This window comes from Eulemur rufifrons, chromosome 24 (assembly GCF_041146395.1).
Source record: "Eulemur rufifrons isolate Redbay chromosome 24, OSU_ERuf_1, whole genome shotgun sequence".
In the NCBI taxonomy this organism is placed as follows: Eukaryota; Metazoa; Chordata; class Mammalia; order Primates; family Lemuridae; genus Eulemur; species Eulemur rufifrons.
In genome coordinates this window covers 11,503,165-11,521,442 of record NC_091006.1, presented here as the reverse complement: position 1 = coordinate 11,521,442, position 18,278 = coordinate 11,503,165, and the positions used below count along the sequence as shown (strand labels likewise).

The window sequence follows — 18,278 nt, the reverse complement described above, 5'->3', positions numbered from 1 at the left end:
CCTGAGCACTGGCTGTCCACCCCACCCCTATGCTGAGCTGTGCTAAGGACCCAGAAGTGACCTAGACAGCCCCAGGCCCTGCCTCACATGTGGAGCTCACAGTCTACAGAGAGCACACTCATAAGCCCGCCTGTCACCAGAGCCACGCGGTGCTTTGATCTCTTTCTCTAGAAAACTTCACCTCCCGAGTGGCCGCCCCTGAAGACTTACTCTGAAGTGCCCCTTTTTGTGCTCCAAGTCCTGCCCACCCTTTCGTCTCTCCAATCAGACCTAGTCTATGACCTCACCAGGTATGAGCTCAAAACAGGGAAAGCAGCAGCTGCCTCTTCTCTGCACCTCTCTCTCTCCGAGGAGATTCGGAGGCAGCCAGATGAAAGTTGTTGACCGGGAAAGAGTACTCTTTCTCAGAAATGACCTCAAAACCAGATGCCATTTTTTGCCTACCAAATTAAAGACCAACATTACTCAACCCAAGCGAGAAAGCTGAGGGCCCTGCATCCCCACCCAGAGCTGGCGGGAGGCATGAGTGCTCAGTGAAGCGTGGGAAAATGTGGTATTAAGGATTTTTACAAAAGGTTGTGACTCTTGACCAATGGTTGAATTCTATATAAATGTTCATTGCCGTGTTATTTATACAGGTTGAAGATCCCTTATCTGAAATGCTTGGAACCAAAAGTGTTTCAAATTTTGAATATTTTCAGGTTTTGGAATATGTGCATTATGTTAGGGATCTTATCAGAAGATCCCCATGTCTGAAAATCTGAAATCTAAAATGTTCCAATGAGCATTTTTTTTTTTAGCATTATGTTGATGCTCAAAAAATTTTGGAGCATTTCGGATTTTCAGATTTGGGATGCTCAACCAGTACCACTGAAAACCTGGAAATAATTTCACATTCAATAATAGGATATTCCATAAAACATGACATATTGACAGAATGGAATACTATGTGGCTACTAAAATTATGCTTAGGCAGAGATTTCACTCACGTTTTTTGCAACATTTAGGTTAAAAAACCCCATATAATATCCTATAGTAAGAATGAGCTCTACTATGTAAAAAATCAATACAACAGAATGAGGTAGGTACAACTGTTACCATCCCCATTTTAGAAGTAGGAAAACTGAGGCTTAAGAGAGGTTCCAGGTCACAGAAGACTCAAAAGTCATGGCACTTTTTTTTTTTTTTTTTTAAGAGACAGGGTCTCACTCTGATGCTCAGGCTAGAGTGCAGTGGCTTAGACATAGCTCACTCAGAACTGCTGGGCTCAAGTGATCCTCCTGCCTCAGGTGGGACTACAGATGAGTGACACTACACCTAGCTAATTTCTTTCTTTCTTTCTTTTTTTTTTTTTTGACAGAGTCTCACTCTATTTTCTGGACTAGAGTGCGATGATGTCACCATAGATCACTGTAACCTCAAACACCTGGCCTTAAGCGATCCTCCTGCCTCAGCCTGCTGAATAGCTGGGACCACAGGCATGAGCCACTTTGCCCAGCCAGAAGACACCACACTCTTAACCTCTACATTATACTGCCACCTTGGGAACAGAAATAAAATAGAAGACATGCTTAAAACAAAAAAATCACTTCAGGTTGGGCGCGGTGGCTCATGCCTGTAATCCTAGCACTCTGGAAGGCCGAGGCGGGTGGATCATTTGAGCTCAGGAGTTTGAGACCAGCCTGAACAAGAGCGAGACCCTGTCTCTACTAAAAATAGAAAGAAATTATATGGACAACCCAAAATATATACAGAAAAAATTAACTGGGCATGGTGGCGCGCATGCCTGTAGTCTCAGCTACTTGGGAGGCTGAGGCAGTAGGATCGCTTGAGCCCAGGAGTTTGAGGTTGCTGTGAGCTAGGTTGACGCCACGGCACTCTAGCCCGGGCAACAGGGTGAGACTCTGTCTTCAAAAAAAAAAAAAAAAAAAAAAAAAAATTTTTCTTTTTTTAAAAATTAAAAAAAAAAAAAAATCACTTCAAATGCATTTGGCTCCCTCACCTCAGAGGTCATCGGTTTAGAAAAATGTAAACCATTCATTCAGACTCTAGTCCCAGCCAAATAACTCTATTCCTTCCCTTAAAAAATGTCAAATGAGGCTTGGTAAAGTGGCTCATGCCTATAATCCTAGCACTCTGGGAGGCCGAGGTGGGAGGATTGCTTGAAGCCAAGAGTTTGAGACCATCCTGAGCAAGAGCACAACTCCACCTCTACAAAAAATAGAAAAATTAGCCAGGCGCAGTGGTGCATGCCTATAGTCCCAGTTACTCAGGAAGCGGAGGCCGGAGGATCGCTTGAGCCCAGGAGTTTGAGGTTGCAATGAGCTATGATAATGCCACTGCACTTCTATCCAGGGCAGCAGAGAACCTGTCTCAAAATAAATAAATAAATAATAATAATCTGGTCTAAGTGACAGAGTAAAACTGTCAAAAAAAAAAAAAAAAAAAAGTCAAATGATTCCTGAGCTGACTCTCACCTTTTGAAGTGGAATATTCTAACCAGTATGAAAAGGCTAATTTACAAAAACAGGAGAACAAAAACAATCTAAAATGCAGAGGAAAATTGTGTAGAGGACAAGTATAAAATTCCATGGACACCCCCCCACCCCACCCCGGCCACTGGCTGCATGGCTTTGCCAACTGCACCCTCTAGTCACATAGCTACTGTGACAGTGCCTTCTACATTCAGACCCACCCTGCCTGGTCACAAGCAGCAGGGAGAGAGGGTCTTTTCTCCAGCCCAGCACTTGAGTGGCACATGACCTTGACTCTGGGCATCTGCTGCTCTCTGCCAACCGCGCTTGCCGAGAGAAGATGGCACAGGACATTCCCGTGACTGTTGTCTGACAGTCAGAGAAAAGATGTGAAGCTTTAAACAAGAATTGCAGCTGGGCCTTGGGGCTCAAACACAGGCTAATGCCAGGGGTGGGGGAGATGTGGGCCTGCAAAGAAAAAAACAAGGCAGGTTGCTGACAATATTGCCCATTGTTGTGATCTGACCTCGGTGGGCCTCAGTTTCCTATCTGCAAAAGTAGAATAAGAAAATGTCACGGGGTGCCCGTTCAGATAAAATCATGGTCATAATCATATTATTAATAATGGTAATAATTAAAGTCCGACTGAGCATTTTAGTTGAGTGATGCTTAAACACAAGGCTTTGGGGGGATGACAGCTTGACAGCTTTGGCTCAAGTTTTGACTCTAACACTTACTGGGTTTGATGACCCTGGACAAAAGACTTAGCCTCTCCAAGATTCAATTTCCTCACATGAAAATAGGGTTAGTACAGATCTCATAAGAGTGTTATGAAGATTTAATGTGATTATGATGCCCATAAGGCATACAACCCAAAATTATTGATTCACAATATGTGTGAGGGCTTCCTGGAATCCTTGGTGTTGGGCCTATTTTACAGATTCCGGAGTGGAGTCAGTGAGTAACCTGAATCTGTTCTCTCACAAGCTCTATCCACTGGAAAGCACTAAACTGTGTTTGTGGGTCACCTCTACCCTTCCCCTCACCTCTCCTCTCTCTGCACGGCGGTGCCTTCTTCCTTTCTGAATGACTGTGGTCTCTGCGTTCTGTACCACTGATAAGGCAGTGGCATACACAGACACAGACACCAACCACTGCTTTTTTTCTTTCTCTGTACAAATTATTTTTAAACATTTGTGGTCATGACAGCATCAAATCAACAAGCACTCAGCTGCTGCCCCATTATCGGAACCCATTTCCCTGTGGCTGTCTCTTCTCAGCAGTTCTTGTCATTGCTGGACACCAAAACCCCACTGAGGAACGTCATTCCCCAACAGCACTGGCTGCCTATGGCCTGGTTTGCAACAGTTAAAAGGTTAATATAAGAAGTTTCTTCTGAAGAGAAATGATCACCAAATCAAGCTGGGGTCTAGAGACAAAGTCATGTAAAAATCACAAAACATGGGTGCGGTGACACAGCCATAATCCCAGCACTTTGGGAGGCCAAGGTGGGAGGATTGCTTGAGGCCAAGAGTTTGAGACCAGCCTGAGCGACATAGTGAGACTCCGTCTCTACAAAAAAAATTTTTTTTTAAATTAGCCAGGCATGGTGGCCACACACCTGTAGTCCCAGCTACTTGGGAGGCTGAGGCAGGAGGATCCCTTGAGCCCAGGAGTTTCAGGCTGTAGTCAGCTATGATGATGTCACTGCACTCTAGCCTGGGCAACAGAATAAGACCAGTCTTCAAAAACAAAAACAAGCAAAAAAAGAATGGGCCAGGTTCTCCACACTTGGGACAGGTGGCCAGAGCCATGAATCAGTCCACATGTACCGAGCCCCTGCCCTCAGTCAGCTCTGCTGTCCAGAGAGTGCTATGGATTTCAAAGGAAGAAAACCTAACTCAGACGTAGGGAGTTAGGTTCCTGGAGGCAACAGTGGAGCTGAGCAGGGAGGATAAGAGAGAAAGGCTAAAGCAGGATATTTCAGGCAGAAGGAATAGAAACATGGAGAAATGAGGGGGTGGCATGTCTGGGAGATAGCGAATAGTTCAATATGACACTAGTATAGGGTCCAAGGAGGGCAGAAGGAAGCAGAAAGGAGAAAAAAGGTCAGCTGGACTCAGATATAGGATGCCAATTCAGGGAGTCTGAACTGTATCCTGAGGGCAAAAGAGAATCATGGTTAGGGTTTGGGTTTTTAGATTGATCAGTCTGGTGACCAGTAAAGAAAATGGATTAGAAGGAGATGTGAAGGCAAAGACCAGCTAGGAGGCTGCTATGGTGGCTAAGCCACTGAGATGAAGTCGTATAAACAGGAGGTAGGGAAGAGGGCAGGAGGATGAACTTGGATGCCACTCTCACAGAGACTCACAGAGTGCCTGACTGGGGCTCTATGTGAAAGGGGCTGCCAATCAAGATCTTGAACTCAACACTCTGCAGAACAGAAAATGGCAAATGGGTCAGAACAAAACTAATAAATCAACTTGGAACACTGATTTTCAACAGACCCATTTTAACTTGGAGTATACATGGGTAGTATCTTATACCTTATCTTTAATCCATCCCACACCCAAGGAGGCTCTGTAGGGTGAAGTGACTCACCCTAGGCCACCATGGATGCCCTCTGCCTTGTATAGTACCTCAACTCTCAGCCGCCATTTGCATTCCTAGTAAGGTCCTGCCCAGCTCTTGACAAAAGCTGAGGGTTTGTTTGCTGTTAACACCGTCAATTATTTATATGTGATGCAAACACATCCCCCTACAGTCTGCCTGACACTACTGCTTGGCAGAGGAAATTCTTTTTGCAGAGCTAAGTGCCCCAACTGGAGCCCATCCCAGCCTCATTCCGAATAATCCTTAGCAGTGGGATGGTTCTTACTATCTGCTGCTTGATTCATTAGGGCTTTGCTCTTCTCACTCAAGAGGTATAGTATTTCTCCCACAATAAAGTGGGACCCCAGGTGCCTTTAAAAATCTGGGGGGAACCTATATGGTTCCTTTCCAGAGGCAAATGTACACAGGGAACTTCAGATTAAGACCCCCATCCTCAGACCTGAAGAGATGATGACGTATTGCTAAACGAGCCTTCCTAAGGGCTCAGCTCGGATCTAAGCCCTTTGCAGGTATTCCACATCCAGCCTTCCAATACCGGGGCTTTTCTAGGTGCTGAGAGTCAGGGATTCCCCCTCATTTTAAATTTTATTTTGGAATAATTTTAGATTTAGGGAAAAATTGCACACAGAAGTCCGATACAACTTCACTAGAACTCCCCAAACGTTAACATTCTGCCCACATTTGTCATCATTTATCTCTACACATTGAACAATTTTCTTTTTCTGAATAATTTGAAAATAACTTGCCCCTAAATATTTCAGTGTATGTTTCCTCTTACATAACCACAAAACTATCAAAATTGTACAAATAACACTGAGACAGTACTAAGATTTAATCTATAGACCTTTTTCAAATTTTGCCAATTGTCCCACTAATGTCCTTTAGAGCACAAAACAAACAAACAAAACAAAACAAAACAAAACCCTTCCCCTGCTATTGGATCCAATACAGGGTTACACGTTCCATTTAGTTATGTCTCTTACTCTCCTTTAATCTAGAACAGTTCCTCAGTTCTTCATGATACTTTTGGAGAGTACAGGCCAAATATTTTCGAGAATGTTCCTCAATTTGAGTTGTCTGATGTGTCCTCATCATTAGACTCAGGTCACACATACTGGATAGGAATTCCAGAGTGATCTGTCCTCCTCAGCACATCATACCAGGAGGCATGAGATCTATTTGTCCCAGAATGTTAACTTTGATCACTTGGTGGAGGTACAATCTGCCAGGGTTCTCCAATGTCTCTCTTTGTAATTAATTTAAAAATATCTTATAAGGAGTCACCTATACTGTTTTGCAGCAACCTGCATTTATTTTAGCATTGACCAATGATTTACCGACAATTCTTGATTAAAACTATTTTTACCATTATGGTGAAGGTCAAATGTAAATTTTTTTATCTTCATCATTCCTTCTACATTTATTGGTTATTATTCTTGTTCTTCTGATATGCCCTCATCATTCTTTTTTTTTTTTTTTTAACACAGAGTCTCACTTTGTCACTCCGGCTAAAGTACAATGGTGTGATCACAGCTCAGCGTAACCTCAAACTCCTGGGCTCATGTGATCCTCCTGCCTCAGCCTCCTGAGTGCTACCACACCCCGCTAATTTTTTCTATTTTTAGTAGAGATGGGGACTTGCTCTTGCTCACGCTGGTCTTGAACTCCTGACCCCAAGCGATCCTCCTGCCTCGGCCTCCCAGACCGCTAGGATTACAGGTGTGAGTCACTGTGCCCAGCCTTGCTCCCATCATTCTTAAAGCACTTCTTTATTTTCTGGCATAGTAGAATATTAAAACCTATAGTTTTCCTACCCCAGCTCGGGAATCGGCCATTTCAACAAGACTTGATTCCAGTTAGTGGAGAAAGATATTAACAATATGATCTGGGTATGAATGCCTTCATTGCTACTGGGATATATTTGCATCTAAGCCCTTTCAACAAACCACTGAGAATACATATACATACATTTATTTCTATATCTACATATAAGAAACCACGAGATCCCTGCCTTCCCCCTAACCCCGGCCATACTTACTCTAAAAAAAAAAAAAAAAGAAAGAAAGAAAGAAAGAAACCATGAGTCATCCTGATAACTCCAATTCCAATCGAATACCACAAGGCTCCTTCTAGCTTTTCCCACTTTCCATATTCACACGAAAATGCTTTTCTGACAATAAGAAAACTTGATTCTCATTAGCCCCACTATATTTACCTATATGCTCAATCCTAGAATAAACAGTAACTAGTTTCAGCATTGTTAATCCATACCACTGTGAAAAATAAACCTACTAACTAGAGTTCAATATTTAGAGTTCTTTTTTCTTTTGTCTTGGGGTATACAGTCAAAATACTATATTCAAGAGCTACTTTGTTCAGTTTATTCAGGACTTGGCAAAAAAACAAAAACACAAAAAGAGCTACTTGGGTTAGTTCCCCTACTTCCCCTCAGTGTAGTAACGTCTTCATTTGAAATACAGTACTTAATACGTTTTTAGATAAAACTGCAAATGAGTAAGCAAAAGCTTTTGTCTTGGATATAGGTTCCCATTCTCCAATGGCGGTGGTTTTCCCTAAGCTGGATCCTTCTGAAACCTGGGAGCTTTAGGAAAATGTAGAGATGCAAGTCACCCCCAGGTATTTTGATTCAGTCAGTCTGAGCTAGACCCAGAATATGCATTTTTCAAGTGTTCCTGGGTGATTCTATTATCATATCAATTGGGAAACCACTGGCCAGGTCCCCCAAGCTCCAACTGTCTGTGGCTCCGTCTCTGTCCTCTGGGCCCATTGCCTGTGCTGCTCCTGTGCCTGCCAATATTCCCACCTCTCCTTACCACCGAGCAAATGCCTGTCCTTTAAAATGCAGCTGTCTCCTCCTCTGTCAAGACCTCACAACTCCCCAGAGATGGCCAGACCCTCAGTTCCCTGAGCTCCCATAACAGTTTGCTTTTGATTATTACGGAATAATTCATGCGTATTGAAAAACCAAACAATACAACACGATAGCTTTTTTCTATAGCCCTCTGTTACAGCTCTCCCCACAAGGACTAGAATTATTTGTTTGTCTTTTCCATTGGCAAGGAGACTTATTCTATTCTTCCTCCTCTGATGATTCCCAGCCATGGGATCTGGCACATAGCAGGTGCTCACAAAATGTTTGGTCTAAGATTATTTTCAGCTTCAATTCTATGGCTGAAAAATGGCCTAAGTACTTTTCCACAACTCATCAGAACAGACACTGAGAAAGTTAAGATTGCCAAGGATTCTCTGATAAGTAATTCTCATCATGAGAGGAAGTCCATTTCTCCCTGCTCTCGGCTAAACCTGCATGTTATTGTTCACGCTGGTAAGTGAATGCTGTTTCCATACCAGAACTGATATTTTTAGCACTCCTGTTATGATAAACTCACAGTAACCTCAAAAAGAACAAATCAAAGTCAACTTTTTGCCACAGGAAACCAGCTCACGCTTAATGTTTTGCAACATGCCATGGGAGAATAATAAAAAGATGAGACCTTTTGCTCACAGATGGTGAGGCCGACTCTTAAGATACTGGAGAAATGCAGCAGGAAGCATTTGGTCTGGCCACTAACGTATTAAGTAAACTGGAAAAACATTTAATACCCAAACAAGGCAAGTGCACGCACAGGGACAGCACAGGGCAGCTGCTTCCCTGGAAGCTGAACTGTGAATGGTGCACTAAGAAACATCTACCTATAAGTAAGTGGTAGGTCAGGCCAGGGAGATATTGGAATCAAAAGCCTGGTGGGTGCAGGAAGGGTGGGGAGAGGCCAGCAGCAGGCAGGTAAGAGGATCCCGTGGGAGCACCAGTGGGAACACAGCTGTCCCTCTAGAGTGGAACAAATGACCAGACAAGCAATAACCAATCATTCATACAAAAAATATTTACTTATTGAGCACCTACTACATGCTATATTAAGCAATAGTAAATCCAAGTCAGGTTCTTTGTGAGGTGTCCTCCTGGTGTGCACTCCAGGCCAGCACCCTGTCCTCACTAGGAATTCCTAAGGCATCATCAGGTCACATTAGTCATATTCCCAGAAAAAATCTTAGGAATACATTCCAAGGACTGAGAAAAACTGAAAACAACTTACATGCCTTTCAACATGAGACTGGTCATAGATGATGGTGCATCCAAACGTATACTACATTATGAAGCCAAGAAGACAGGAGGAGATCCTTCTATATATGCGCCAAGATCTTTCCAGACCAATTAAGCCATCAAGTATTAATATAAAAAAGCAAGCTGCCAACCAGTGTTTAACACACACACTCATGTGCATGATTGTAAATCTTAACCATTTTTTAAGAAGATAGTCAAGAAATTCTTAATAGTACTTTCCCCAGAAATTTGGAAGAGGAAAAAAATGGAGAGAGTTTAATAAAAAAAATTTTACACCTTTGTGAATTCCTTGATAATTTCTTACTATGATACTTTTCTTTTTCTTTTCTTTTCTTTTTTTGAGTCAGGGTCTCACTCTGTCACCTGGGCTAGAGTGCAGTGGCATCATCATAGCTCACTGCAGCCTCAAACTCGTGGGCTCAAGCAATCCTCCCACCTGAGCCTCCCAATCAGCTGGGACTACAGGTGCCTACTACCACACCCAGCTAATTTTTCTTTTCTTTTTTTTTTTTTTTGGAGAGACTGGGTCTTGCTCTTGCTCAGGCTGGTCTCAAATTCCTGGCCTCAAGCAATCCTCCTGCCTCAGCCTCCCAATGTGCTAGGATTATAGGCATAAGCTACCGCGCCGGGCCCTATCATACTTTTCTAAAAGAAATAAAATTCAAGTATTTCTTGGGGAAAAAAGACCACTATCTAAGCCAGAATTCAGATAATCTTTGTGTCTAATACATTATCAGAACCAGAGTTTTTTGCAGCATAGTGGCGATCCTGTTTCCCTAACACACAGAGCTCCATATTTGAAATGTAACAAAATCACTTAGCTAAGAGATGTATACTATAAGGGTTGAGAGCACAATCCACATACCAAACAGACCTCATGGTCTAAATTCCAGCTCTGCCTATAAAACCAAGTATATGCTGATTTGAGCAGTCACAACCATGTTCAATCCCAGTCTCCTTATAGGAAAATGGGGTAACAACTATCCTTCAAACGTTGTCACAGGAATATTAGAGTGTGTCAACTGTTTAGCACAGTGCCAGGTAATGCAGCAAGTAGCATTCAATACACAATAACCGCTAAGGTGCCATAAACATGGAAAAAAAAAATACTGGCTGCAAAGTTTACCACTCATACTGGATTATTCCCCAAAGTCACCCCACATCCTGAAGTGAGAATTTTACTGAGGTTTAACTTTATAGCAGGCAAAATCAAGGCCAGTTTTTAATTACATTCATTTCTAATGTACTAAACCTTGATTTTAAAAACCCTTCCTGGTACTACTCAATATGTGATTATAAAATGGTCAGAAGAGAGCCAAAGAGGAAAATGAAAATGGTATAAAAGCCACGGCCGGGCGCGGTGGTTCACGCCTGTAATCCTAGCCCTCTGGGAGGCCAAGGCAGGTGGATCGCTCGAGGTCAGGAGTTCGAGACCAGCCTGAGCAAGAGCGAGACCCTGTCTCTACTAAAAATAAAAAAAAAGAAATTATCTGGCCAACTAAAAATATATATAGAAAAAATTAGCCGGGCATGGTGGCACACGCCTGTAGTCCCAGCTACTCGGGAGGCTGAGGCAGGAGGATTGCTTGAGCCCAGGAGTTTGAGGTTGCTGTGAGCTAGGCTGACGCCACGACACTCACTCTAGCCCGGGCAACAGAGCGAGACTCTGTCTCAAAAAAAAAAAAAAAAAAAAAAGCCACGCCCCTGGCACTAACACCTTTCACAATCACTAGTACACTAACTTCTTTATAGCTAAGGGAAAGTGGGATTCTCCCTTAGCCCCTGTAACAGGTCAGGATCCAGGATCCAAAGTTCACACACCAAATGTTACCCCAGCTGAGATTACAGTGGGAGCTGTGATCCAAGCTCAGGCCTGTTAGTCTCCAAAGCCTGTGTCTTTTCCATGACACAGCACTGTCCATCCCTCTATTTGGACTGCACCTTTAACACTATGGCTGACAATTACAATAAGCTGTCATGAGAACATGATTCTAACTACAACCAAATTTTGTGACTAACTGGAGGATCGCCTGTTTGAATTAATGAAATAATTTTTTAAACCTTAATATATTACCTCAATAAAAATGTTAAAAGTATAAAAATTAGGCCGGGCTCAAAGGCTCACTCCTGTAATCCTAGCACTCTCGGAGGCCAAGGTGGGAGGATTACTTGAGCTCAGAAGTTCGATACCAGCCTGCATAAGAGTGAGAGTTTGTCTCTATTAAAAATAGAAAAAATTAGCCAGGCGTGGTGGCGTACACCTGTAGTCCCAGCTACTTGGGAGGCTGAGGCAGGAGGATCACTTGAGCCCAGGAGTTTAAGGTTACTGTGAGCTAGGCTGACATCATGGCACTCTAGCCTGGGCAACAGAGTAAGACTCTGTCTCAAAAAAAATAAATAAAAAAATAATTAAATAAAAATGCAGAAAGAGAAGGCATAATAAGGAACTTATATTTCATTAGATTCACTGACTTCTTAGAATGCAGAGACTTTAGAGACTGGTCAGCTAACTCAATCCTATCTATCATTTTATAGCTGAGTAAGCAAGATCCTAAAGAGACAAGTTGACTTATTTGTCCAATGTCACAAAGATAATTAGTGGCAAGTATATTTGGCAGAAGGTAACTTCACATGTGGAAGCTGCTATGCTCTCCTGGATAAATCCAATGAGGTCAAATTCCAAGAGAATCTCAGTGATATGAACAGCCAAGCAGAAAATGGGAGGGAGTACTTCTCTGAATATAAGAATAAGGTGATATACCCATAGAAAGTCAGCTTAATACTTACAAGCCGAGGGTTCTCAGCTGATGGCGATAACCCAGCACAGAGATCATAAGGGTCATTTCCCTCTAGTTCTGTAACCTATAGTCTAACAGGTGGTTCAAGGAGTTAACCAAGTATGCATCAACAGAAAGGAAACCAGGCTTTTGTGCTCACTGTATGTGGAACACTCCCTGTAGTGTTTGCAGTACCTCTGGAAAGACCTAACAGCTCAGAAAGACCAACAAGGCAATATGCATGTGATAACATATAATAAAGGTTGGGACTTGTCATCTGCTGCTAAGAGAAATGGCCAAGAAAGGTTCTGTTTGCTATACAAAAAATCAGGAAGGGCACTGTGTGTGCTATAAAAGAACCAGACCCTGAAGACTCAGCACACTTGGGTGTTAGACCTAAGAGTATCACTAATTTGTACAACCATGCAGAGTCACTTCCCATATAGGTCTCGGTTTTATCATAAAAAGAGAGTTGTCCTAATTAGCATTGAGAAGTTTGGACACGGGCTGCAGGCAATGCTATCTGAAGGATTCTGAGGCCATGGGGAAAGTGGCTTGATGGTTTAGATACAGTGGCCAATGATAATGGCTCCTCTGGCCACATCTTCACAGGTGAGGGATGGAGTGAGGGATGGAAGGAAGAATGGAAAGAAAGCACGTATTTGTCATACTTGGCCTAGACAATATGTGGGGTTGTCTCCTCCTAAAATTCTATGATTATTACTGCCCTGTACACTTAAAAATAGTTATAATGATAAATTGTATGTGCTTTTCACCATGTCAAAAAAAATTCTATGATTAACAAATGAACGTAGTTTTTATTATTTTTAAAAAATTTATTTTCCCCAAATCACCATCTGCAAGTATGAATACAGTTTTGATCACCATATCCAAAGCCCTAGACTAGAACTGTTGTCATGATAATAATATCTACTGAAGGATGGAATTAAGGGTAAATTGAGTCACTGTCAAATCTTCTACAACTAGTTGCAAAGTGTATATAACAAAAAAAGAAAGAAAAAAAGCACAAATCTTCACAGACAAAACAGTTTTCCAGGACTTGCTCTGTGCTGGGTGTTTTGTGTGTGTACCATCTAAGTCTCACAAAGCCCTCTGAAGGAACTGCTACTAACACTGCCCTCTGCAGGGGGAAATTGAGGCTCGGGCAATTTAAGTTAGCAGCTCAGATCACCCACCTAAAACAATGGCAGAGCCAGGTCTGTTTTGACTGTTCCTGTCCTCAACAACTGTGCATCACTGCCTGCCATGTGGGTCATGATGTTAAAGCTAGTGCTTCTTCCTCAACGAGTTGTCTACTCCTCCAGTCCCTTATAACATTTTTTGTTTGTTTTTGAGACAGAATCTCACTTTCTCACCCTGGCTAGAGTGCACTGGCATCATAATAGCTCACCTCCAACTCCTGGGCTCAAATGGTCCTTCTGCCACAGCCTCCCAGGTAGTTGGGACTATAGGCGCATGCCAGCACACCCACGTAAGTTTTCTATTTTTTGTAGAGACAGCGTCTCGCTCTTGCTCAGGTTGGTCTTGAACTCCTGACCTCAAGCAATCCTCCTGTTTCGGCCTCCCAGAGTGCTAGGATTACAGGTGTGAGCCACCCTGCAGTCCCCTGTAACTTCTGAGGGTGATGGTCAGCAGCTGCTGCATTAAATATTCACTTTGCTCCAGAATATTAGTTTTGCCTCCTCTGCTCAATGACCAGCTCCAAGAGTGTAGGGACAGTCACAATACTTTGGTCTTCATCAGTCTGTGGCTTTTAAAAACATCTATAAGTGGGGTACATCAGCTACCTCCTATGGATGTTGCAAGAATTTAACGAGCTAATACACAGAGCACTGAGAATGGAAGCTAGATGCTCTTATTACCTTGTATCTCACTCAGTACTCAATTAGACCTCAAAGACCTGCGTTGTTCAGGTCCTACTTCCGTTGCCATTTACAATCTGTCTTCTCTTGGGCAAAACAGCCTCTCTGGGTCTCTATTTCCTCATCTTAAGAAACTGAATTGTGGCCTGGTGCAGTGGCTCACGCCTGTAATCCTAGCACTCTGGGAGGCCGAGGCGGGAGGATCGCTTGAGGTCAGGAGTTCGAGACCAGCCTGAACAAGAGTAAGACTCCCGTCTCTACTAAAAAATAGAAAGAAATTATCTGAACAACTAAAAAATATATATAAAAAATTAGCCGGGCATGGCGGTGCATGCCTGTAGTCCCAGCTACTCGGGAGGCTGAGGCAGAAGGATTGCTTGAGCCCAGGAGTTCGAGGTTACAGTGAGCTATGACTAGGCCACTGCACTCCAGCCTGGGTGACACAGGGAGACCCTGTCTCAAAGACGGCGGGGGGGGGGGGGGGGGGGGGGGAAGGTTCGTCGTCCAACTCTCCATAGCCCCCCATCTTGTTAACACCATTAATTAGAATGGGAAAAGATTTATTCACACACAATATAAAGAAAAACTTGTAGTCTAATCTGATCTTCTTACTAGTTATTAAGGAAGTTTTATATATTTCTTTTGAAATACACACACACACACACACACAGTTTGGGGAGGGAGGAATTTTTTAACTACCGTATACAGCAACCATCTGTCCTGACTGGTCGGGGGTATACCCCTGGAGTTTGCATGAGGGAGGAAGGAAGGAGGTAGGCATACAGCTCACGCTCTGAGGAAAGGAGGGCTGAAGACCATCTGAATGCAACCAAAAGATGCTTTGTACATTTACTAAATAAAAGCCACACCTCTCTACCACAATGTATCCCTACAAACGGGACACAGTTAAGCAGAGAAACTGATTCTCTCAGGCCTTGGAACGGACAGATGGGGCGGGCACAGCTGGCTATGGGACTCTAGTATCCTGTGTAATATTGTGCTACATGTACCGTGACATGAAAAAAAAAGTTTGAAAGCACAATCCCAAAGCACAAAAATGTCAAGGCAATTTTTTTCTTCTTTGTGATTTTCTGGTATTTTCTACAAGTTACTTTTATACTTACTTGCTATGTGATCTTGAGAACATGGGTAACCTTAATCTTTCTGTGCCTTTGCTTCCTTGTTTGTAAACTAGAGACAGTATTAATAATAGTACCTACCCCCAATGATCTGCACTAAGCACTCATTGTTTGTAATTATTATTTCTAAAACAACATTTTAAAAATTAAAAGTGCCAGGCACAGGAAGAATACTGATAGGCTAATTAATACTTAGCTAACAGCCCCCTGAGCACCAGAAAGGATGGACTGAAAAGTAGCTCATTAACTTAAATGAGAGGACAAAAAAACCCCACCTTTCATGAGAGTGAGGCTGGTTTTGAGGCCAAAAAAGAATTCTGAAGAGGGAGAAATGGTGAAGAGAAGTTGCTTGATTTGTGACACTATTATCTCAGGATCAACTTTAGAGGGCAGGTCTAATGCAAGTTATTAGAACCCAGAGGTCAAGGAAGAGCTTCATCCCCATTCACCCTGCATTTCTCAGGAGGTCACTGACAACCAGCTAATGAGGAATTCAACTCAGAGCAAACATCACAAAACAATGTGGACTCTGCAGCCACATTTGCAGAAATCACAGCCAAAGCCCTCCCTGGGGAAGGTCTACTTTGAGTGCTCACCTTGAAGGAGAAAGTAATCAGGAGTTGTGCGCTTCAGTTGTGCCTTCGCTTTATCACTGCTCCAGTCTACCTCCAGCGCTTCCTTAACAGGGCAGAAGACTATCTTCTGTTAAGAAAAGGCAGAACCGATTAGGGATAAAATATTCTAGCTTTAAATCACAAGGCAGTAGCTTGTCTCTGTCTCAGAGAAATTTCATTATTTAAAGTCTACTGATCATTAAAAGAGGATGCTACCCACTCAAATCAAGACATGCTTGTTGAGCACTTACTATGTGCTCCTCTGGGCACTGGGGACAATGTGATGGACAACGTAGACTCCCTGCACTGAAGGAAGACAGAGCTAAGCTCCTAAAGACCTGGTTCTATTCTGGCTCAAAATATAGATCAAGCCATTAGCAGTACAGTTGGGGAATACCATCAGGTTGATGAAACAAAGTCTTAACCAGGTTTCAAAAACCACCCAAAGTTCAATTCAGAGTCTCGTCTGCCTGGTTACGAGCAATGCTAAGAATCCAGTGATATGTTAGGCCACTATATGATTAATGGGGGTTTGGGAGTTGTGTTTTAGAATCTTGGTCCCGGGCAGGCTTCCCTGTTAGCTAACATTTTCAGGGCCTGGGAAAAGAGTATAACTAAAGACCCATATATCATGTCTACATACTTTGTTATAAATCATACCAAAAGCTGTTATATAAAGTATATTATATTCTCTTTCCTTGACAAATATACCTCCTTTATAAACAACTGCAAGGCCTCCTGGATCAAATTTGGAACTCACACTCCTTGGGAGTTCTGTGCCAGAACAAGGCAAACTGGGAAAGCTGGCCCCTATCCATGCCACCTTTTCTTCCCACCTCTGGCACTGTCCCATACTACAAGAGGCTTTTCCTTGAGTGGGCCACCCAGCTCATCCTTCCTCACCAACATCCACTCCTTAGGTCTAGGCATTTGGACATTGTGGTAAGGTTTGCATGCTGAAGGCAGACCAGGGAAGATCACAAAAAATCCTGGCAAGTAAGCTTGGGGTTGTCTGGGCAATAGATTCCAGGGGTCTCAGGTACCCAGAGTGCAGTCTAGGAGTCGGGGGGAAAGGGTACAGGTTCTGGGTGGGCACATTTCCAAGACACCATACAGTGACTTTCTAGTACACTGGGTGCAAGGATAGAGGCTCTTTCTGCCTGCGTCTAAGGGCAGAACTATTCCTAGTTCTGCATCTTGCTTATGACCTTAGGCAAGTTAATTTACTTCTCTTGGGCCTGTCTGTGGCAGGCAGTTTCCTGGTATCTGGAGATCTGGAGGAGGCCTCCAGTGGCCCTGTCTGTAATGTGCACTAACCCTCCAGCCACAGGTGACAGCCAGAGGTGGGCACACGGCCCCAGTCAGGCCAATCAGATTCTCCTGGGAATTGAGAATGTGAAAGCTAGAGTAAGGAGACACATTAATGATAGGGCTCTAAAGGGAAAGGCCACAAATTTCTACTGCCTCCAGGGTTCCCCAGGGGCCCTAGTCTTTATTACCCTTCTCAGATGACAGTAGTTATTCATGGCTTCTTGCACTCCAATTAATGCCCCTTTTGGTTCAGACTACCCAAAGCCTATTACTGTCACTCATAACAATTAAAAAAACTAAACTTAACCAAGTCACCACATCTGTAGCGGGACGGATGCAGAAGGTGATACTTGGCTTACCCACCCCACCAACACTGAGTTTATAAGGAGAAAACATATTCAACAGTGCTTTCAGGGAAGGAAGAGTCTTTCAGTGGAGGTACCCCACAGTGTCTGTCAGGTAGCGGCATTCACCAGTCACTGAGTGAACACACTAACTCAGGTAACTTCCCCACTGCCTCCACTTCCCCACATCCTCAGCTCCTGTATCCCTCTGCCTAGAATCCTGACCCACTTCCCTCCACTATCCATTTCCTTCCCTGACAATTCCGGGCTTAAGGACTTCAGTCTGATAGTCCAGTTAACACTAGTAACAAGCCCTCTTACAGCATTAACTGACCTCCTCTCCTCAAATGGGTGTGTCAGTTTCCTCAGGAAGGGACCACAGAGAAAGGGATAGTGCTGAATAGACTAGACTTTCAATAAATACGTGTGAGCTGAAAGGATTCAACCTGCTTTTTATTTGCCAAAAAGAAGCCCATGAGTAAATATAAAGGATGAATTCTCCACATAGCCTACCAACCATCAAATTACGGTGTGAGAAGCCATTTAGAAAAGTAGGAAAGTACAATAACAGCAATGCAACAGGAAACTGGTAAAACATTATGGTGAGGCAAGAAGAAGAAAATGGATGCAGCCACTTAAAATCACATTCTCCATTGTAGATGTGAAGATTTGGAGTGCTTATGAACAACTACTGAGTGAAAAGAGCAAAAGACAAAACCATGTACATATATATAATATATACACATGTACAGTTGTCTCTCGGTATTCATAGGGAACTGGTCCCAGGGCCTCCCAAGGATTCCAAAGTCTGGGACTGCTCAGGTCCCTGAAATAAAATGGTAGGGTATTTGCAAGTAACCTACACATTTCCTCCCATATACTTAAAGTCAGCTCTAAATACTTACACTGCCTAATACAATGTAAATGCTGTGTACACAGTTGCTATACTGTATCGTTTAGGGAATAACAAGGAAAAAAG

At 43.1% G+C, this 18,278-nt stretch overlaps 1 protein-coding gene across 3 annotated transcripts in view; it reads right to left on the bottom strand.

Moving 5' to 3' along the window:
* Window positions 1-18,278, bottom strand: part of SAE1 (SUMO1 activating enzyme subunit 1) — a 68,639-nt gene that overhangs the window by 20,198 nt on the left and 30,163 nt on the right. For 2 of the 3 annotated variants that reach the window (XM_069457028.1, XM_069457030.1), the window contains exon 6: window positions 15,627-15,732. In XM_069457028.1, coding sequence (XP_069313129.1) covers window positions 15,627-15,732 — 106 coding nt within the window. The remainder of the gene's footprint in view (window positions 1-15,626; window positions 15,733-18,278) is intronic. The other variant, XM_069457029.1, reaches the window with a different exon arrangement.